The sequence below is a fragment of the Artemia franciscana genome, chromosome 15, assembly GCF_032884065.1.
Source record: "Artemia franciscana chromosome 15, ASM3288406v1, whole genome shotgun sequence".
Classification (NCBI taxonomy): Eukaryota; Metazoa; Arthropoda; class Branchiopoda; order Anostraca; family Artemiidae; genus Artemia; species Artemia franciscana.
The window spans coordinates 27,211,529-27,234,817 of record NC_088877.1 but is presented as its reverse complement, the minus strand read 5'-3'; the positions used below and the strand labels follow the sequence as shown (position 1 = coordinate 27,234,817).

General features: G+C 37.8%; 1 protein-coding gene across 1 annotated transcript in view; it reads right to left on the bottom strand.

Annotated features, from left to right (window-relative positions):
• The window catches only part of LOC136036268 (PH and SEC7 domain-containing protein-like), a 187,358-nt gene that overhangs the window by 60,613 nt on the left and 103,456 nt on the right, over positions 1-23,289 (bottom strand). The window contains exon 10 of the mRNA XM_065718408.1: positions 7,396-7,597. Within this exon, the coding sequence (XP_065574480.1) occupies positions 7,396-7,597 (202 nt within the window). The remainder of the gene's footprint in view (positions 1-7,395; positions 7,598-23,289) is intronic.

Genomic DNA, 23,289 nt, shown 5'->3' with positions numbered 1-23,289 from the left:
TTCATTAAGATCCGATCACTCCTTCATAAGTTAAAAATACCTCATTTTTTCTAATTTCTCCAAATTAACTGTCCCCCACTCCCCCCCAGATGGTCAAATTGGGGAAACGGCTATTTCTAATTTAATCCAGTCTGGTCCCTGATACTCCTGCCAAATTTCATCGTCCTAGCTTATCTGGAAGTGCCTAAACTAGCAAAACTGGGGCAAACAGACCGACAGAAAGACCGACTGACAGACCGACAGAATTTGCGATCGCTATATGGCACTTGGTTAATAGCAAGTGCCATAAAAACGAACAGAAATTAATTCAAAAAAATGTTTCCACAAAATAAATTTTTCAAAGAAAAGTAAAGAGCTCTATTAGGCCAAGAATGATTAAAAATATAAAGTTAAATAATCTTCCAAGAGTAAAACTACCAAAAATCACTATCAATAAACAGATGAAACTCAAAACAAACAGAAATTACAGTAAATAGCCGAGTCAAAATCAAAACGAGCAAAAATTAACATGAGTAGGGTTGATAACCCCTATGCCTTCTTAAGACCAGAACACAATTTGCGCTTTACTGAAAATGAAATACGTTTGAAATAGTTTCGCCTTTCTTACTTTCATAAACGAAAAGTTATCAAAACCTTAACGAAGAAATGTCAGTATATGTCAATTTACCTGACAAACTACGGTCATTTGTTTGTTTTTTGTTTTTGTTTTTTTTTTTCAGCAAAGCGCAAATTGTAATCTGGTCTTGAGAAGGCATATGGGTTATTAGCCCTACTCGTGCTAATTTTTGCTCGTTTTAAGTTTGACTCGTCTATTTATTGTAATTTCTGTTCGTTTTGAGTTTCATTTATTTTTGTATAGTGGTTGCGGTAGTTTTACGCTTGAAAGATTATTTGAATTTATTTTTACTCATTCTTGGCTTAATGGAGCTCTTTACTTTTCTTTGAAAAACTTGTCTTGCAGAAAAAGTTTTTAAATTAATATGATAAAATGCGAAATACTCTTTCGGCGTCGAAAATATTGTTCTTTTAGAAACAAACTTAACTAGACTCAATTCTAATATCCCCTTTTCCATTGTTTCTTACATGAATATTAATTTAAAAAAAAAACTTTCCCGCAATAGTAACAGTATAACTTTCAATCTTGAAAGAACATTTCGTAAGCAATCCGAAACAACAGCAATCCGATGACCCCCTCCAAAGTTTACACTGTCACCCTTCTTATATAAACCTTATATGCCCCAAGGGCATACCTTACAGCACTCACCCCGATGGATCGTGGGGGGGGGGGGTTGACATCCTTAAACACAGAATTCCTAGACTTTTCAATTACGTTGGAAATAATGGCTTTCTCAAAATTTTGATTGGATGTATTTGGGAAAATGGTGGGCGTGGGAGGGGTATAAATTACAACCCTTGCCCTGAGGGCTTTGGGGGGGATTGTTATCTTCAAGGACATAATTTCTAGACCTTTCAATTACGTTGAACAAAATGGCTATCTCCAAATTTTGTTTGAATGTGTTTGGGGAAATGAAGGGCGTGAGAGGGGGGTTAGTTGCCCTCCAATCACTTTCGACTATTAAAAAGGGCACTAGTCCTTTCAATTTTCAATCAAATAAGCTATTTTCGATGAAAAAATGGCCATCTCAAATTTTTTCATCCGATGCATTTTGGAAAAATATGAGACGGGGGGGGGGTATCCACCCTCTCATCACTCTGAATCTAAAAAAGGTACTATAATTTCTGATAAGTAGTCCTTTAAGCCCGTCCCGAAGTGTCCAAAGTATATACAGTCACCTTTTCTATATAGCCTAAACCTAATAGGCCCACAGGGCATAACTTGCAGCCCTTGCCTTGAGGGCTGTAAGGGAGGAAGTGTCAACCGCATAATTTCCAGACCTTTAAACTACGTTGAACAAAATGGCTATCTCAAAATTTCGATTGCGTGTGTTATGGGAAATGGTGGGCGTAGGAGGGAGTTAGTTGCCCTCTAATCACTTTCGACTATTAAAAAGGGCACTAGCCCTTTCAACTAACAATCGAATGAACTCTTTTCGAAGTTTCTACGACAACTTCTTCGATGCGAAGTGCCCTGGTCTAACCCCCTCCCCCCCAAAAAAGTACATTGTACCCGTATCGCTCTTTACTTAGGCAGCACTATTGCGCTGCCAATGATAGTCGCCCCGAATAGTTTATGCTTGAAGTTAGAGTTATTTGTAGTTTGAAATTAACTTGTTTTTTCAATCAAACTGAGCTAAGTTACATGATCATTTCTCCCAACTTAGTTAGAATCTGTTGCAGAATAGTAAATATAAATGACACATAATTGTGCAAGTCTAATGATTAGAAAATTCTATGACTGATAAAACAGGAATTTTGCACAGTTCAGTAGGCCTTCAGATTTAAGAATCATGTTCTTTTCAAGAGTTAATCCCACCCAAGGGCAAACGGTTACAAGTTTGTTGCAAGTGTACAAGAGTTTTTTCTTCCATCCCTATAGTATAGACAGACTTCGGAGCATCCCTGTGGCTTTAGACCAATGCCTCTGGTATACACAAGCTGGCCCAGCGAGTAGCTTGGACCCACACAGTTTTAATCGACACTTTTTGGATAAAGCCCAGCCTCGTTCATAAGACAGTAGCGTGCGTAAAATTACACAAAAACGGATGAAGCCTATTACAATACAGATACCTAAGTCAAGTTCCCTTCCCACTACCAACGTAGAGCCTTTTTCCAAGACATCGTAACCAGGGTCATTTTTAGCCTAAATTGGGTCCATTTCGCTTTATACCATCAAAAGAAGCCCCAAATAACTTAACAATTTTGGAGCCGTTTGACACTTTTATTGATTTTAAGAAAAATGTCGGCCAGTTCAGGTGGTTTTTAGGGAGTTTGAGAAATAAGGATGTTACACCCAATCTTCAACAATGTAATGTTGATTTTTATTCAGCAAAGATGATTGCACCAAGTTGCATACTAAAACCTTTGAATGCTTGCAAATCAATTTAAACCTTAAAGATTCTAAAATATTTTGCCTCTGAATTATTTGTCTATATTATTTTTTCTATTGTTTGGTAAATGACGACTTATACTTATTGACGACATGACTGCCTGTCCATGGATTATTCTTTATGGTTGATTGTGTGTGGCTATGCTGTTTGACCTATGTGATTGTATGGATGAGTAGGGTTAAGGCCTCATTCAAGTGCTGGTCTATATTAATCACTAATTTAGGAAAACAGTCTTCCTTTTCTCCTTCTGTCTCTCTTTTTTTTTTTTTTTTTTCTTTTTTTTTTGTGTTTGTGCTGTTGCATTGGTGATTTCTCTTTTCATGATATATAGAAGGGGATATATAAAGAAGGGATTTTAAACACTAGTATGAAGATTTTCAATCATGGACATTTCAATGGTAGACCTTTAATGATTTCAAGGCTTTACACTTTAGAAATGACGCTAAAATCCGATTTTGGTGCCATAAGGCATTTTATGATGGTACTGCCATGAGGAAAATGCGAAAAGCGTGTAAATATGAACATAAGATTTCAATACTATTAAACACCTCTCTAGGATATTCTAGTACCCTATCAGTGCTGGAGAAATAAAACAGAAAAAGGGAGACTTGTCAGTGTTTCCGGCTCTTATTACTACAAGTTCCCAGATTTGTTTTTCCAAAATAAGTGTTTACTGTTAATTTAAATAATAGCTATCATACCTGAATTAGTATAAACGGCATGTTTTTCTTATGGGATAGTGTTTTTTAATGTGTCTTTAAGATTTTGGCTACTATGGATTTTCTCTGTACTAGGATACAGCTATTGCTGCAACCATGATCTTCAAGTGTGTTCGGACCCTGGGCATGAACAGCTCAGCTAATTTTCAAATATATCCGAGAGAAATATAAGTTTTTGTTTTAGATGGGGGAGGGGGAATAGTTTTACATCAAAACGGTATAAAAGAATTAACAAACAAATAAAGACCATTTCACTCCATTCAGCTTTTGTCACCTCCGACAAAACGGGTGAGTTACATTTTGTATTTATATTATTGATTTGGAGAGGGTTGAGATAAATTTGATTGGTTTAAATGGGAGTTGAGTCAGACAGGCTTGGGACTAAACGGGAATTGAGTTGAACGAGAACTGAGTTAACTGAGGCTCGAATTGCACAGAAAGTGAGTAGAACGGGGCTGAGTTGCACAAAGATCGAATTACGTTGAGGTCGAGTTGAATGTGGTTGCGTTGCACGGGTATTGATTTGAGTGAGGGTTAAGTCGAATAGGGGTTGAGTTGTCGAGGGTTAAGTTTAACGGGGTTAAACTGCACAAGGGCTCAATTAAATGGGGTTAAGTTGCATGACGATCCAGTTAAACTGGAGTTGAGCTTCACGAGGGTTCAGTTAAACGGAAGTTCAGTGACACTGAGGTTCAGATGCATCTTGGATCAGATACACGAAGGTTCAGCAGCCAGGGGTCCAGTTATAGGAGGGTTTAGTTGCAGTCGAACCTACAAAAAGTCTTGTGTTATGACAATATTTTTCATTAATACAAAACGCCTCTCTAGGCGTTTTTTCAATCAGTTGGGAACCACTGCTCTAGCTGAAGAATTGCGAACCACTTTGTTACAACTTATAGACCAAGAGATATAGACTCTAAACCCATTTACTTCTTGTTTACCATTTTTTTTCTAAAGCAGGTAAAGCAAGTTATTAACTGGGGGAAATAGGGGAAATTAAGGAACGAAATGTAAACATCCACCCATACCTTAATTTGGCCTGGGGATAGATCCATTCATGAAAGTGTCATTTGGCTAGCTCTAGAATTATGAGTTTTAGAGAAGCTACTAATCTACTTTTAAAAAATTTAAAAATCAGGCCTAAATCTCATTTTCAAGAGGGGTGACGGACCCTAACTTTACAAAAATCATCTTATACACTCCCTAAGTATTATCTTATTAATCAAGCAATACATGTATCCCTCATAAAAAGTCTTCATAATCTTACTACTCTATTTATTACATTTTAAATCATGCCTATTTTTTGCATCACATGCGCTTCTGTATTGATCAGGACTCGTGTGTTAATAGCATAAATGTACAACAAGCAAAAAAAGTCTTACTATTGTATCAATTCACTTTTCAAAATAGTTTCTAGGCTTTTCACCAGCTTTTTTTACATGGACCCCAGAGGTAAAGAAGTGACTTCACTGCCCTACAAAGCAGTAACTTGATTATCAAAAGATTAAACGAACTTTTCCAATAATAGAACTTAGATTTCACAAGTTTGTTACAAAACTGAGGATAAGAGAAATGCTTTTGTAATGTAAAATTTGGTAATTTCAACTATTTTAGCATGAATACAAAACTAATATAGGCGAAAATTCAAAACTTTTATATTTTGACACAGAAAAGATTGAAATTCCGGCTCTTAGATTCTAAATCAAGTTGCATTTGATAGTATAATTTTTATTGCGACTAAGTCCACATTTGAGGTTGTTTTCCAGCATTTCAAAAAATAATGCAGTCCAATTCAATATAAGCTCACATCAATTACTTCTACTCAGAGTAAAGGTAAAAAGTAGATTCTTTTGATACATGCATTACTACCAAGATTCAACGTTGTAAAATTCCACTTTCAATTGACAATGTTCCGTCCTATCAAACCCTTTTATTAACATAAAAGCTTCGATTAATTTCTGCCACTTGTACTCGAGGCAAAAAATACAACAAGAAGAAAAAAAAATTTAATCATACACGAGGAAATAATTTTTACTTATAATAACAAAACACTTTTAAAAGATTGAAGCATACTTAAACTTTAATGCTTTTGACTGTATGCATTTAATTTGGCGAGGGAGGTAAATACAGTCTCTACTTCTTGGAGATTTCTTTAAACAGCTTCTGAGAGAGGGGTGAGACTTGTTAGAAAAATACAGTTTATGCTACAATTATAATATAGACATGTAAAAATTACTTCTATTTCGGGCGTACCAAAACAAGCAATCGTAGATACGCCCTTCGTCAGAGCTTTTGATCAAAATGGTATCTCCACAGAAAATTTGCAAGCGTCGAGCTACAAAATCCCAGACCAATTTTGCCAAAAGTAATCCCCCGAAATAGTGCCCAAAAGATGGCTCAAAAGTGGTCATTTAGTTTTTGGTGTTTAAAACTCTAAAATCTTTGGTTTCCATAGTCGTTTTCTAGGCATTTAATTCCTTAAAACCTCATTAAAAAAAGAAAAAATTTAGAAACATGTAAACTTTGACCCATCATAGATATAGTTTTAAATGAATAGTGTCCTGGTGGCAACCCTATTCAAGACAACTCTTTGAACTACCAAGATACATACTTATCGTGTCGCATTTGGAATTTCAGAGCAATCGAGAAGGATATTAAACACTCAAGTGAAAATAACCTTATTTACTTCTATTGGATGTCATAGCATGTCATCCATTTTATTATTAGCATGAATACCTTTTTGTATATGTATTTGTTATTGACAGCGCACACGTGGGATGATACGTAATGACGGTACACACATCGGTGTTAGTGCTTTTCTATACCTTGATTTTTAAAGCTTCAAATACGTTGCAATAGATTGGTTTATTCGTTTAAAATTTTCTTTGAACAGTAAGTCACCACGTTAGCTGGCTTAATTAATTGAATCCTGGCTTAATTCTATCCCAATGACGATGGCAATTTGAGTTGCAAAGGATTCATTGGTAGTTACTTTTCCTTGATGGGTTCGGACCCCCTTCGCCTGCCAAACAGGCGACTTAACTTGGCTTTCTGTCTTCATAAAACAAACACGTTATGTCCGTTTTCAGAACTCGGGAGCATCAAAATGACAACAAGGGGTAAAAAGCTTCAAAGTCTATCACCTAATTTCATAACGGTAATAAATTATTCCAGATAGGCAACCATTTTCAGTTTTTTTTTTGGGGGGGGGGGGGGAATCATTGCCCGTAGAAGAAAAATCACGATATTATTGTATTCTGAAAGTAAAACAGTTCAAAACAGGGATGATACCTTTTTATTGACAGTGAATAGATATAAAATTATTTAACTGAATATTTCGAACACATATACAGTGTTCATCATCAGCAGTAAAACTGAAAAACATGATTCATGTCTTTTAGTTTTACTGCTGATGATAAACACTGTATATGTGTTCGAAATATACAGTTAAATAATTTTATCTCTATTCACTGTCAATAAAAAGGTATCATCCCTATTTTGAACTGCTTTACTTTCGTCTTGGAAAGGCAGTGTGGTCTTCGAAGTTATTTATTGTATTCTACAATACCTGATGAGATTATGAGCATTAAAGTAACTCCAAATTGTATAAAATCCAAAGCTGAGGTATAAGAGACAAATAAAGGAACACAGGAAAAAAAAGAACATACTTGGCCCATTCTAAAGGTTGTGCCTTTATGGAGCAATAAAGCTGCCGCAAAACTTCCACAGGAAAGTTATCACCGTCATTCAGTCCACTAAGACGTTTGATGAATTGACTGCAGGTCATTTTCTTGGTTAGAGCTCCACCAGCCCGGCCATGAAGATCCGCATTTAGAAGCATCAAGGCACATGTTAAGATGTGAACAGAGTCTGGAAGAAATGAACAAATGAAATAATTTAAGTACTCCAATATTTCTAATGAATTAATGAAATAATCGAAGTAATCTGAATAGAATTATGAGCAGAGAGACTGATCTTAGAGAGACCGATACAAGCCTCCACTGTACTAATTTCATAAGCAGTGCAATAGCACTGCCTAAGTAAAGAGCGACGTGAGCACAACGTATTATGTATTTTATTCTTCTTTTCCATCAAGGCACTTCGCAAGAAAGGAGTTGTCATAAAAATCTCAAAAGAGGTTAATGCCACTGGAAATTTAAATTTATAGTGCCCTTTAAAAGCGAGTCGTATGTGATTGGAGGGCGACCATTCCCCATCCCACGTAACTTTTTTCCCAAAGGCATCCGATCAAAATTTTGAGGTAGCCATCTTGTTCAGCACAGTTAAAAGATTCAATGACTATGCTTCTGCGGATGAAAACCCTCCAAAGTCCTTGGGGCAAAGGCTGTAAGTCACACAATTCACCAATTGTTTATATATAGTATTTGTTATTGATAAAACGGGACATGTTTGAACTTTTGTCTTCAAAATGGCAAAGGCCATTCAGGTGAAGCTTGCAGGGAGTATCGAGGAAAGCGTTGAACTAATTTAAAACATTATGTTTATGCAGGTTGTCAAAAGGGCGTACCTCAAGAATAACTTTGAGTATTTTGTGGGAACTTTCAGGGAATGATGAGGGGGATGATGAATTAACCAAAAGGCAATATGTGAATGCTACTACGACTGCTATCACTGTAACAGCTGCTATCGCTAAGGTTAAGGTGAAATTTCAGGGAATATTGAGGAGGAAGTTTGATTAAATCAAAACATATACTATGCATACATGCCGTCAAAAGGGCGTAACGCCCATATCTTAGGGACAGCTAAGAGTATGAAGTTGAAACTTACAAGGTTTGTTGTGGGGGATGTCAAACTAGCCAAAAGGCATTAATTGCATACAACTACTACTATTACTACTACTAGCTACCTCTACTGCTACTACTACTGCTGCTTCTGCTACTACCACTACTATTACTACTACTAAAACTACTACTATACTACTAGTGCTAATAGCCTACTACTAAAACTAATGGTATTGAGGTGAATGATGTTGAACTAAATCAAAACACAATATGTGCCTGGGGGTTCTCACAAGGGCGTACCAGCAATGCCCCAGAACTGTCCAGGATAATAAGTTGAAACTTTAAGCATGTTTTGAGAGGGATGTTGGAAGAAAAAATGTTATTTACATGCTGCTACGAATGCTAAAGCTACAACTACATCTATTACTACTATTGAAGCTAAGGGCACTAAAATGAACCTTTCGGGTTATATTTAAGGAGATGCTAAACTAAATCAAAACACACTATTCTCATGTAGAGTATCAAAAGGAGGGGAGGGGTATCAGAAATATCTCATGAACGGCTTGAAGTATTCAGTTGAAAGATTCAAGGTATGTTAAGGCGGACTTTGAAATAGCAAAGAGGCAGTAGTTGCATACTACTGTTGATGCTAGTTACTGCTACTGAAGCTATGATTACTGCTACCAGTGAGGCCAAAGGCATTATGATAAAATTTTCTGGGAGTGTTTAGTGTGGGTTTCAACTAAACCAAAACACACTGTATGCACGCAGGTTGCTAAAAGGAGGTACAAGCAATATCTTAAGAACGGCTTTGAGTATTAAGTTGAAACTTTAAGGCTATGTTCAGAGGTATATTGAACAAACAAAAATGCACTGTGTGCATTTTACTTGTTTCTTTTTATTTAGTTTTACATCCCCTCAGCTATTCTTGAAATTTTCAACTTAATACCAGTAGTGACGCCATAATACTTTTAAATGGAGCCCTGTTTTAAACGTTGTTCAGTTTTAGACGGTGCCCTAACCCGTCATTCCACGATAGCCAGCAGGTGCTTGTTAAGTCAAAGGGAATGTTTTCAGATGTATGGTATGTAATTGGAGATGAGGGTGACGCAATCATACGTGACTTTCTTGATTAATTGGGAATGACAAAATCTAGATGACAAGCTAGACTTCAACGGCCTCTAGGGAACCCCGTTTGTAACTGAGGAGAAGCAAACGTGGGTGTTACGTAATAACTGGGGGCAGGTGGGAGGTGACACAATCTTACAGGTATGTATTACGTAATGGCGGTGCACTTATGGGTGCTATGTAATGGCGACGCACATGTGAAAAATCACGTAACGACAGCGCAAACGTGGGATGTTACGTAATATCAAACACACATGAGTGTCACATAATGACAGCACACATGTGGGATGTTACTTAATCCTACACGTGGGGGGCACATGTAATCATAATGACGCGGGGCGTACACGTGGGTGTTACATAATGACAGCGCACATGTGGGATGTTACGTTATGGCAGCGCACACGTGGGATGATATGTAATGACCGTACACACATCGGTGTTACATATTACTTTAAGATATTTTTTTCTTCGGGATTTCTTTTTTCTTTCAAGACGTTTTTCAACATTCTTTGGTTGTTATGTAACGGACGGTGTTTACAAGTGTTGAAGATGACGCATTCACACGTGACTTGTTTCTTCAGGCCCCGTGGGGGACCCCTGGTTATAACTGAGAAGGACACACTAGTGGGTGTTACGTAATGGTCATGTGCACGTGGGATGTTAGATAATACCTTATGAGATTTTATTTTTTTTCGAGGTGTTTTCTCAGGGAGCCTTTATATTCTAAAGATTTTTGTATTCATATTCATCCTATGGAACTGCGCCCTAGACATCTGGACCGTAAAGGTCTTTCTAATACTATGATTAAGGAAATAGATTCTACGAAATAACCAATTCTACACGCGGAGAATTTCCAAGTCCTACTTACTAGAATGAGTAAATGGTTTGTACATTTCCAACCCTTTCGACATGAAAGTACAAGCATCCCAATCCTATTAATCTGTTCTATATTACATGCACCTGTCTATTAAAATGTTATTAATCTTCTAAAGTGTCTAGACAGGTTAAGTTACGTATTGAATCAATGAAATGTTTCGTAGCATTGGCGTTAGATTTTTCTTTTCATTAGCGAAATATATTGAAGATTCGTCCAGGAAAAATAAATCTGAAGGATACAAACTTTTGTAAATAAACATTTTATTAATATTAACACATTTACAAGCATTATTAAAAAACTGGAAAAAAGCAGTTAAAACACAACAAACGGAAAAAACAAAACGTGTAAAGGATAAAATATTAGCAAAAAGAATAATGAATTAAAGAAAGTTTGGGGTTCTAGCAACCGATTCCAGAGGGGAGGATTAATATTAGAGGTAGATTAGTGCCCATATTTCAAAGAGCTTTTAATGAAAATGCCGCGTTTCTTTGGGGGCAAGACTATGCACCACCGGTTGACAATCGCATATTTGAATAATATTTTCTCTTCAAATTTCAAATTATGTCGTTAGAGGTAAATTAACCCATATTAAGATATTTTTGAAGGCTTTTAATGAAAATGCCTCGTTTCTTTGAGTCAAGACTAGGCACCCCCAGTTAACGAGGGCATATTTCAATAGTATTTTCTCTTCAAATTTCACCTAATCTCGTTAGAGGTAAATTTAAGCCACATTAATATATTTTTGAGAGCTTTTAATGAAAGTACCTCGTTTCTTTGACTGACCATTAAATTTCACTCCCCCCTCAGTTGGCAAAATTCTTTTAACACCTCACAGCTTAAATTTAAGATGTAGATCATATTAGTCCAAACAATTCACCCCACCGTGACAATATCTGGCTAGCCCAGCCTAGCAACCAATTCCAGGGGGGTTGCTATTACACATAAATTTAAACCTTATTAAGACTTATTATTAAGGGGTACTAATTAAAATCCCTCATTTCTTTGACTGTAGGTTATATTTTAGTCCCCCCACCGCCGAATAATTCATTTAGCACCTTAACTTTAAGCGGTAGAATATGTTAGTCCAGCCAATTCATGCCACCGTGGCAATATGCAGCTACCCCATCGCACCCCTCCAACACTACCTCATCATTCCGAAGACATTTCGAAACACTTCATGATAAAAATTGTGCATTAAAACCATTGGTTCATGTTTTCGTAAGCGAACACTATCGTGATGCCGCCAAAACACTTTACACCACCACGGCATTAAGCCGATAGCCCCCGTGACATCCGAGTGGCATCCGTTATCACCCCTAGAACATTTTCAACCTGTTCCCACGAATATAAGCTTATATATATATATATATATATATATATATATATATATATATATATATATATATATATATATATATATATATATATATATATATATATATATATATATATAATTTAACACTGTTTTTATTTGAACAGTGGGACTTCGCATTTCACCATTAGAATGTGATAGTTCAAGGCAATTCACACCACTTAGAATTCAAAACGTTTCTGGAACGAGCCTTCTCCTTATTTCCAATGGTTTTATAAAATGTCCTGCTTGGTGGCACTCACTGGCACCTGTCATCATCATTTAAGCGTTTTCTGACGCTTGAAAACCCCAATAGATATGTTTTTTTTATTTTTTGTTGCTATCATTTTCCGCAAATTCCTAAGCAGTGTCACACTATGGATGACAAACGGAACCCCTGCCCCCAATGTGATGGCCTCCACGCCAATATGTGGCTACCCCATGACAATCCTACAATACGCATTATCGTCCCTAAGACATTTTGAGGATGTTTTCTTAACAAAATTATGCTTAGACTCCATTTATTCGTCGTTTTGTAAGCAAATCCATTCGTGATGCCCCCAAAACACTTCATGCCACCATGGCATTACGCGGCTGCCCCCTAGTTATCCACGCGGTATCCGTCAGCTTTCCTAGGGCATTTTCAACCTTTTTCTCACGGAAAATGAGCTTGTAAATCGAAAATTGACTTGAAAAGAGACTTTTTAAAAGCATATAATTGTTAGTATGATAGTCCGAGACAGTTCACGCCAATCAGAATTTAAAATATTTCTTGAACGTGCCTTTTCTTTATTTTCGATGGTTTTACGATGGTCATCATCATTTAAGCGTTTACTGACGCTTGAATACTACAATAGTTATATTTTTCATTTTTTTTGTTGCTTTTATTTCAGACAATTCCCAACCTGTCACACTATGACTGGTCCGCGGCACCCTTTGACCCTACCTCACCATTCCGAAGACATTTTCAGGCATTTATTGTAAAAAGTCGTGCATTAAATCCATTGGTCCATGCCTTTGCAACCCAACCCTCCGTGATAACCCATGTCAATTCACACCACCTTACCATACTATTAATGACCCAGTGCCACCCTTTGCTACCCCCTCATCATTCCCAAGACATTTTCCTGATATTTAATTGCCAAAAATCATGCATAAAATCCATTGATTCATGTTTCCCACCCCAACCCTTCGTGATACACCATGTAAGTTCACACCACAGTGTCACACTATCAATAGCCCTCTGGCAGCCAAGGAACACAGTCAGACACACAATTACGGAAAGAAAGACAAAAACACACAGAGAGAAACCACACACACGCAAACACACACAAATGCAACCAAACAAAATCAGAAACACAGACACATACACAAAGTGAGGCACACAGGCACGGAGAGAGAGATACGAAAACACACAGAGGGAAAACACACACACACATCTACTTTGTCAGACACACAGGCACGCTGAGAGAGAGACAAAAATACGCAAGAGGGGGGAAAACACACACAAACACAACCACGCAAAGTCGAGCACACACGTACAAACAGTCAGGCACACAGGCACGGTGAGAGAGAGAGAGAGTAAAACACACAAAGGAAAAACACACCCACACAAAGACACAGTCGGACACACAGACAAGGAGAGAGAGAGAAAAAAACATACAGAGGGAAAAATACAAACGCATACAACCAAACAAAGTCAGAAACACACTCAAACACAGAACCACAAACACAGAGTCAGACACACAGGCACTGAGTGAGAGACAAAAACATACAGCAGGAAAATACACACACACACACAACCAAACAAAGTCGGACACACACATACAAACCCAGTCAGACACGCTGGCAAGGAGAGAGACAAATACACACATAGGGAAAAATAAACACACACATACAACCACACAGTCGGACAAACAGGTACACAAACAGTCAGACACACAGGCACGGTGAGAGAGCCAAAAACACAAAGACGAAAAAAGCAAACATACAAACAACCACACAGTCGGGCAAACGGGCATACAGTCAGACGACAAGGCACGGAGAGAGAGAGAGAGAGAGAGAGAGAGAGAGAGAGAGAGAGAGAGAGAGAGAGAGAGAGAGAGAACACACAGAGGGAAAAACACACACACACAACCAAACAGATTCTGATAAACAGGCAAACACACACACGCACACACACACACACCCAGTCAGACACGCAGGCACGGAGAGAGACAAAAACACACAGAGGAAAAATATACTGAGGAAAAACACACAAACACCATATACACAGACACATCCTTTATAAGTTTTAGCACGATGTTTTTTCCGCTTGTTGTGTTTTAACTGCTTTTTTCTGTGTTTTAATAATGCTTGTAAATTTGTATTTACTAATAAAATTTGTATTTAGGAAAGTTTTATCCTTTAGATTTATTGTTCCAGGACGAATCTTCAATTTATTTCACTAATGCAATGAGAAATCTAACACCGATGCTGAGTAAGATTTCATTGATTCAATACCTAACTTAACTTGTCTAGATCACTTTAGAACATTAATAGCAATGTTATGAATAAGGGCATCAAATAAAGCAAAAATCAATAGGACTGTGACGCTTGTGCTCTCATATGGAAAGGGTTGAAAACATGCGAACCATTTACTCATTCTAGTAAGCAGGACATGGGAGTTCTCCACGCGTGGAACTGGTTATTTCGTAGAATCTATTTCATGAATCATAGTATTAGAAAGACTTTCATTGTCCAGATGTCTAAGGCGCCGTTCCATTGGATGGAAATTGCCTTTCGAATCTAATGGGGGAAAAATCTTGAGAAAATTTTGAATAGCGTCTTGAAAAAAAAAACTTGTGTACCGTCATTACGTAGCATCCTACGCGTGCGCTGTCATTACGTAACATCCCACGTGTGCGCTGTCATTACATAACACCCACGTGTGCCACCCCCATCCATTACGTAACACTCATCCCACCTCGGCCCCATCATTACGTAGCATCTCACGTGTGAGATGCGATGTGTGTTCATTACTAGCGCCCACGGGCGCACCGTTATTACGTAGCAATCATGTGTGCTCCTCCTCAGTTACAAGCGGCGTTACCAACAGGCCCCAGAAGTTTGGCATACCATGCGAGATTGCATCATTCCCAATAAGTCAAGAAAGTCACGCCAGATTGTGTCACCCTCGTCTCCAATTACGTAGCAGACATATGAAAACATAATAAAACACAAAAACACGTAACAAACACCTGCTGAGTGTCGTGAAATGACGGGATAGGGCACCCTTTAAAACAAGTTACCATTTAAAACAGGGCTCTATTTAAAAGCAGGAATTTCAAAGCATTATGGCGTCACTACTAATACCTTATTCCATTTATGAGATTTTATATCAGTGCCATTGTAACAGCCTGATGCACTTAAACTCTTTTGATTTAGTTAAATAGCAGTTGTAGTAGTAGAGTAGTAGCAGTAGTACTAGTTGAAGTAGTAGTAATAGTCGTAGTAGTTGTAGCAGAGGCAGTAATAGTGATAGAAGTGGTAGCAGTAAACACAGTCACAAAAGTGGTAGTAGTAGCAGTAGCAGCAGCAGTAGCAGTCGCCAGTAGTCGTAGTTGCAGTTACAAGTAGTCACAGTTACATGTAGTGGCAGGTCCACGGTCACAGCAGAAAGTAGTCGCAGTCATAAGCAGTCAGAGTCTTGAATAGTCGCAGGTGCAGTCATAAACAGTCGCAGTAGCTGTAGTAGTTGTGGTAGTATCAGTAGCATAAGCAGTAGTTGTAGCAATAGTAGTAGAAATAGCAGTATTAGTTGTAGTAGCCCAGGAACTTCCAATTTAATACACATAGCCTTTCTTGAGATATTGCTGATAGAGTGGATACATCTTATTGCTTGGATGCACATAGTGTCTTTTGATTTAGTCCAACATCCCAATAGAATGCTCTGAAAGCTCCACGGTACTACCCCCCCCCCATTTATTCCTGGTATATTGTTCATACGCCCTTTTGACAATCGGGATACACATAGTACCTTATCGTTTAGTTTTACGCACCCCCCCCCCACAACTATCAGTGAAAATTAATGTTCAATACCCTATTATTTTCCTGGGACATTGTATCTATGGAATTTCGACTACCAGGATGCACTTTAATCTTCTGGTTTATTTTTGTAGAATTAATAGCAGCGTTAGTAGCAGTAGTGGTAACCATTAGAGTTTCAACTAAATACTCTCAGCAGTTCCTGGGATATTTATGATACATACTTTTGACAACCTGTATGTACATAGAGAGTTTTAATTTATTTTAAAACTCTAATGAACTTTTCCTGACAGTTTCAACTTAATACCCTATTCCAGTCCTGAGATATCTCACCAGTCCTGTGATGACTGCCATTTTGACAGCCTGGATTCACTTAAACTATTATGAATTGGTTCCATAGTAACGGTATCAGCAGCAGTAAGAGCAGCAACAGTAGTAGAGGTAGTAACAATAGTAGTAGCCCCGGAAGTCTTAGCTTAATATCCTAAGGCGTTGCTTGGACATTGCAGATAAACGCTTTGAAGACCCACATGTATATAGTGTGTTTTGATTTAGTTCAACATCCCCCTCAAAAGGCCCTAAAAATTTTAAATTAAATGCTCTATGCATTTAAATCCTTCATGAAATGCCTTTTTAACAACCAGCATGCATAAAGTGTGACTTTATTTAGTTCATTTTACTCATCAATACTCCTTAAAATTTGCACCTTAATACCCTTAGCCCTAGTAGTAGTCCTGGTAGTAGCATTAAAAGTTGTAGTTGTAGTACTAGTAATTGTACTAGCATAAATAGCAGTAGTAGTATGCAAATATTGCCTTTTCGTCAGTTGAGCATCTCCCTTAACATGTACTGTAAGTTTCAACTTAATATTATAAGCCATTCCTGAGACACTGCTGATACGGCCTTTTGATAACCTTCATGCACATAATGTTTTCTGATTTAGTTCAAAATCTACTCAACATTCCCTGAAATTTTCACCTTACTACCCTTAGCCTTAGTAGTAGTCTTAGCAGCAGTAATAGTAGCAGTAAAAGGTAGGTGCCCATAACACTTTTCGATTAGTTCAACATCCCCTCAACACATCCTGTAATTTCTACCTTACCCTGCAAGTTTTAACTTTTAGTATTAAGATATTACAGACCCAGGATTAAACATATCCCCCCCCCCCCAAAAAAAATCTATATATGTAACCACTGGGCTAATTGCATAACTTACAGTCCTTGCCGCAAGGGTTGTGGGTATTCATATCATCGCCAAAAGCACACATATTGAACCATTCAACTATGCTGAAAAAAACAATCGATCTCAAAATTTTATCGGATGTATTTCGGGGAAGGGCAGCAACAAGGGGCTTGGGAGGGGCTGTTTACCCTCCAGTCACTTCTGACTCTTAAAAAAGCACCAGAACTTTTACTTTACAATCTAATTAGCCTCCCACGAAGTTTCTACGACAACTCCTTCCATACGAAGTGGCTTGGCGAAAAAAAAAGAAGCAAAAAGCCCAAAACTAAAATGACATAAAAGCTTGTGAAGTCGGATTTTTAATAGCTTTAAAATTCCATTTCGAAGTCATCTAAATTAAAAAGTTTACAAATCGATAAAGACGAGTCTGAAAAACCAAGAGACTCGTAAATTCAATGAGTCTTCTAAATTCTGCTGAACTTATGGAAGAACAAACATCATTATATAGGGGAAAACATGTTTGTAGAGACACTTCCTCGCTCCAGACATTTAATTTCATCTTTGAAAACTGCTAAGGGAATTGCAAGGAATTCACTTAATTTTACATATGTTTTTTTTTCTAAGAACGCTTGCCACAACAATCTAGTTCCAGACGGAGATGATAGTTGCTGGTTTAAGACAGTTCGCAAGTGGGTCACCCTAAGACTGAATATTGTGCGGCTTCACATTATGCACAACGGGCCAGGGTTTTGTGTAGATGCTAAATTAAGAGTTTATGATTATAAAGTTTTGTTATTTTTATTTTGTTTTTTTTTATTTTTGTTATTTTATTTATTTTTATTTTATTTTCAATTTGTTTGTCAAGTTAAAAACTGATTTAATTCAAATAAAAAAAATATATAGCTCTGAACCAGAAAATTAAAAACTGAATGAAAAATCAAACTTAAATAACCGCACATTCAATACAAGTAATTTGATTGCTGATGTTTCATTGTCTTTGAAGGATTATGTAAAACTAGCTCTTTACTGAAGTATGTAAAAATTTGAGTGACGCGCTTACTAATAGCCAACAAGAGCTAAAAGCTCATATGGCACTTGTGACGAGGCGAGAAGAGCTAAGAGCCAAGAGATCATATGGTATGAGCTCTAACAAAATTCTATGAATCAATAGATTGATTTAAAAAGGAAAATAAGAGGCTTAATGCCGGTCAGGATTTAAAATAAGAGCTCTGAGTCACGATGTCCTTCTAAATATCAAAATTCATTAAGATCCGATCACCCACTCGTAAGTTATAAATACCTAATTTTTTCTAATTTTTCCTCTCCCTTTAGCCCCCCAGATGGTCGAATCTGGGAAAACGACTTTATCATGTCGAATTGTGCAGCTCCCTGACACGCCTATCAATTTTCATCGTCCTAGCACGTCCAGAAGCACCAAACTTGCCAAATCACTGAACCCCTCCCCCCAACTCCCCCAAAGAGAGCAAATCCAGTACGATTCTGTCAATCACGTATCAAGGACATTTCTTTATTCTATCCACCAAGCTTCATCCCGATTCCTACACTCCAAGTGTTTTTCCAAAATTTCCCCCTCCAACTCCCCCCAATGTCAAACGATCTGGTCGGGATTTGAAATAAGAGCTCTGAGACATGAATTCTTTCTAAAAATCAAATTCCATTAAGATCCGATCATCTATTCGTAAGATAAAAATACCCAAATTTTCACATTTTCCAAGAATTCCGGTTTCCCCCTCCAACTCCCTCCAACGTCACAGTATCTGGTCGGAATTTAAAATAAGAACTTTAAAGCACAAGATCCTTATAAATATCAAATTTCATTAAGATCTGGTCACCCTTTCGTCAGTTACAAATACCTGAATTTTCAAAATTACCCCCCCCCCCCCCCCTTCAATTCCAACAAAGAGAGCAGATCCGGTCCGGTTATGTCAGTCACGTATCTTAGACAGGTTTTTATTCTTCCCATCCAGTTTCTTCCTGATCTCACCGCTTGAAGTATTTTCTAAGATTTCCGGTCCCCCCCCCCTCAATTACGCTTGATTCGGTTGAGATTTAAAATAAGAGATCCGAGTTCTTCTAAATATGAAGAGATACGAGGTTCTTCTAAATATGAAGCTTCATGAAGATCCGATCACTCCTTCGTAAGCTAAAAATACGTCATTTTTTCTTATTTTTCAGAAATAACCCCCCCCCCCCCAATAGATCGGATCCGTTCCAATTATGTAAATCACGTATGTAAGACTTCTGCTAATTTTTCCCACCAAGTTTCATCCCGATCCCTCCAATCTAAACGTTTTCCATGATTTTAGGTACCCCCACACCAAACTTCCCCCAACGTCACCAGATCCAGTCAGGATTTAAAATAAGAGCTTTGAGACACGATATCCTTCTAAATATCAAATTTCATTGAGATCCGATAACCCGTTCGTAAGTTAAAAATACCTAATTTTTTCTAATTTTTCAGAATTAACCCCTCCCCCAACTACCCCAAAGAGAGCGGATCCGTTCCAGTTATGTCAATCATGTATCTAGGACTCGTGATCATTTTTTTCACCAAGTTTCATCCCGATCCCTCCACTCTAAGTGTTTTTCAAGTTTTAGGTTTCCCCCTCCCAACTACCCCCCCCCCCAATGTCACCAGATCTGGTTGGGTTTAAAATAAGAGCTCTGAGCCACGATATCCTTCTAAATATCAACATTCATTGAGATCCGATCACCTGTTCGTAAGTTAAAAATACCTCCTTTTTTCTAATTCTTCAGAAATAGCCCCCCCCCCAGCTATCCCAAAGAGCGCGGATCCGTTCCGTTTATGTCAATCATGTATCTAGCACTTGTGTTTATTTTTCCCACCAAGTTTCAACCCGATCCCTCCACTCTAAGTGTTTTCCAAGTTTTAGGTTTCCCCCTCCCAACTCCCCCCCCCAATGTCACCAGATCCGGTCGGGATTTAAAATAAGAGCTCTAAGACATGATATCCTTCTAAACATCAAATTTCATTAAGATCCCATCACCCATTCATAAGTTAAAAATACTTCATTTTTTTATTTTTTCCGAATTAACCGGCCCCCCACTCCCCCCAGATGGTCAAATTGGGAAAACGACTATTTCTAATTTAAGCTGGTCCCGTCCCTGATACGCCTGCCAAATTTCATCGTCCTAGCTTACCTGGAAGTGCCTAAAGTAGCAAAACCGGGACCGACAGACAGACAGACGGACAGAATTGGCGATTGCTATATGTAACTTGGTTAATACCAAGTGCCATAAAGACAACACCACAGTGCGGAAATGATAACTTTTATTATTTAAAGATGAGAACATAAATACGAATTTCAATTCGAAGCAAACCATTCTCAAAGTTCTACAGACAATGGTTTGATACGATCCCGCCTGGGAAGATACAACCAACAGATAAATATGGATCCATAGCTCAAACTTCCATTCACAGGTTTCCAGACCTTATAATCGAAAGCTATAATTGTTGTGTTGCGAGAGCAACACTTTGGTTTTGTCCTGTTTTTTTTTTTTTTTTTTTTTTCCTATGCCGCCGATCTTGGCTTATTCCTGGAAACTGGTAAGGGTCTAACCTGTGCGGTTTTTACGCAAAGTGTGGACCTCAGGCCGGATTGATGAATATGACATTACATTTTGGAAAGCTCCGTAGAACTCTTGCCTGGGGCCAAAAAGGATGGTTTTTGCTTGTCCTCGAGCCAGAGCCTATGGTGTGCGAAGTGAAGTGGAGTTATATAGCCTATGTCAGAGAGGAGTATCTGAAGTTGTGCAGCCAAGCTTTCGTTTCATCAAACCATGTTTCTGCTTTCGAGTGGAAAGCTCCGTTCTAGCAGGCAAGCAGGCAAGCAGGCAAGCAGGCAGGCACCAGTTTCAAATTGAAGATGGACTAAAATCTATAAGTGTTAAATATATGCGGTAGTTCCCCGGCCCCACAGCCAATATATCTTCTTTGAGTGATAAATAGAAAAATTTACAGAAACAAAAAAGTGCGATTTTCCCACGGGTCCGAAAGTGCTGCCATCTATTGTTTCTAGCCATTTCTATTCGTGATTTCAGCTGACTTTACCATTCTTTTTTTTCTACTTGGGATTGCAATAGAGAAATGGTATCAGATATACCTCTTAAACTTTAAAAGTTCTCTCATTGCTAAAGAAATTAGAGCTTATCCTTTGCTCCTTTCTAAGTGGTGGTGTTAGAAAGCTGGCCTCCGGCAAAAAAGTCAACTTTTGAACTAAGAAAGATAGAATTTTTTTTTTCAATGACAATCGATAGACCTTGATGAGCTGATCAAAGTATATGTCATCCATTTTTTGTTACAAAAATTCCTTCATGACATACACCAGTTTGAAAGTTTCAAGGGGTTGACAACTTCAGTGGTAAGGTACACACTTGAACCAAAAATAGGCCGATACCAATTGTGAGATATGTAGGGGACTTCCAAGCAACAGTCGATTATTAGCTTATAATCATCTTTGGCAATGAGGGGTTTGCAACTTTTGCTGATTGGTGTACCTATTATCTGTTTCTGGTGTAATTGATGGTAAGAACAACTTGGTTCCCGATTGTAAGACATGTAGGGGAGTTGTAAGTAATAATCGGCTGTTAGGCTACAATGACTTCAGCGACAAGGGGTTTGGAACTTTTGCTAGTTGGTGTACCCATTATTTGTTTCCGGTGAACTTGGATGTATATCCCGGGAGAGGGACTTGTAAGTAAGAATCGGTTGCTAGAGGAGGCTCACGAGGGGCTACAAATTTGTGCAAATTGGTACACATCTATGGAATCAGGGACCCATAAATTTCCTGTAATGACTCGCCATCCAATAATAAGCGATCCTGGATGGCGAGTCATTACAGGAAATTTATGGGTCCCTGATGGTATTTTGATCCTGAAAAGTTACAGATAGCTTTATAATACCAACTAGATTACATAAGATAATGTTCCAAGTTTCCATCCGTCACGATGTCTACGATTGAAAAGGATAAAGTTCAACCGGCTGCAAAGTGACATTTAGGGGCCTAGTAAGTAATAATCGGCTGTTAGGTTACAATCATTTTCAGAGATGAGGAGTTTGCAACTTTTGCTTGTTGGTGTACCCATTATTTGTTTCCGGTTGAACTTGATGTCTATCTCGGGAGAGGGACTTGTAAGTAAAAATCGGTTCACTTTAGGCTAGAAATTTGTCCAAATTGGTGCACATTGTATTCGATCCCTGTAAATCTGTCGGTAAGAAAGTTCATATCGATGGTCTATCAATCACTGTAACCTAGAATTAAGATGTTACGCAACGGGTACAAACGATAATACAAAACAATGAGGTAGTTTCGTAATAATTAATAGAATGTCATCTATGGTATTTTGATCCTGAAAAGCTCCGGATAGTTTTATAATTAATACCAACTAGATTATACAAGATATTGTTCCTAGTTTTCATCCGTTACGATGTCTACGATTGAAAAAGATAATGTTCAACTGGCTGCAAAGTCAATTAGTCCTTTCTGTCAATATTCTTTTGTTGTTGTTTTTTCAACGCTGGGGTGTGATCATGTGATTACTGATTGCGTTCTTCTTTGAACATACTGTTTTAAAAGCTTCGATAGGCTGACAACTTCAGCATTTAACCGATAGCGAAGAAACAAAACCAAAGTGTTGCTCTCGCAACACTTTAATCGGCAAAGCCGGACAAAGGTTGCCGCAACACTTCACGTTGCCCAGGCAACGTAGGTCTAGTTTTAATAAAGGCAACACCCACCTTTTTTTTACCCTGCTTTTAGCGTTTGAAGTTAATGCACTGCACATATTTCGAATCTGTACAAACTTTAGATACTCTCAATATGTATATTATTTTTGAACTCCAGTTTTTAGAGTTACAGTTTAAATAGAAAAAGGACGCTTCATTTGCAAGGAATACACTTTCAAAAAGGTTAAGAGAAAGTGAAAAGAAATTAAAATAGATTTCGAGACTAAATATCAGTGAGGTACGTTTTTCCCCTCCTCGTGGGATAGTCTGTCCACCCTCTTTTTGCAGTAGAGTCTTTCAATTGGAGTTTTCAGTTTACACAAGAGCCAGATAAACACAAAGTAATTCTTTTTTGGAATATTATGATTATCCATAAAATTAAACACACATAAGAAGAAAACTCAAACAAAATAATAATTGGCTCCACTTCAGTTCGAAGTATATTCCGCAAGTTTTAATAAAGGACTGTCATTTCCCAAGAGTGTTGGG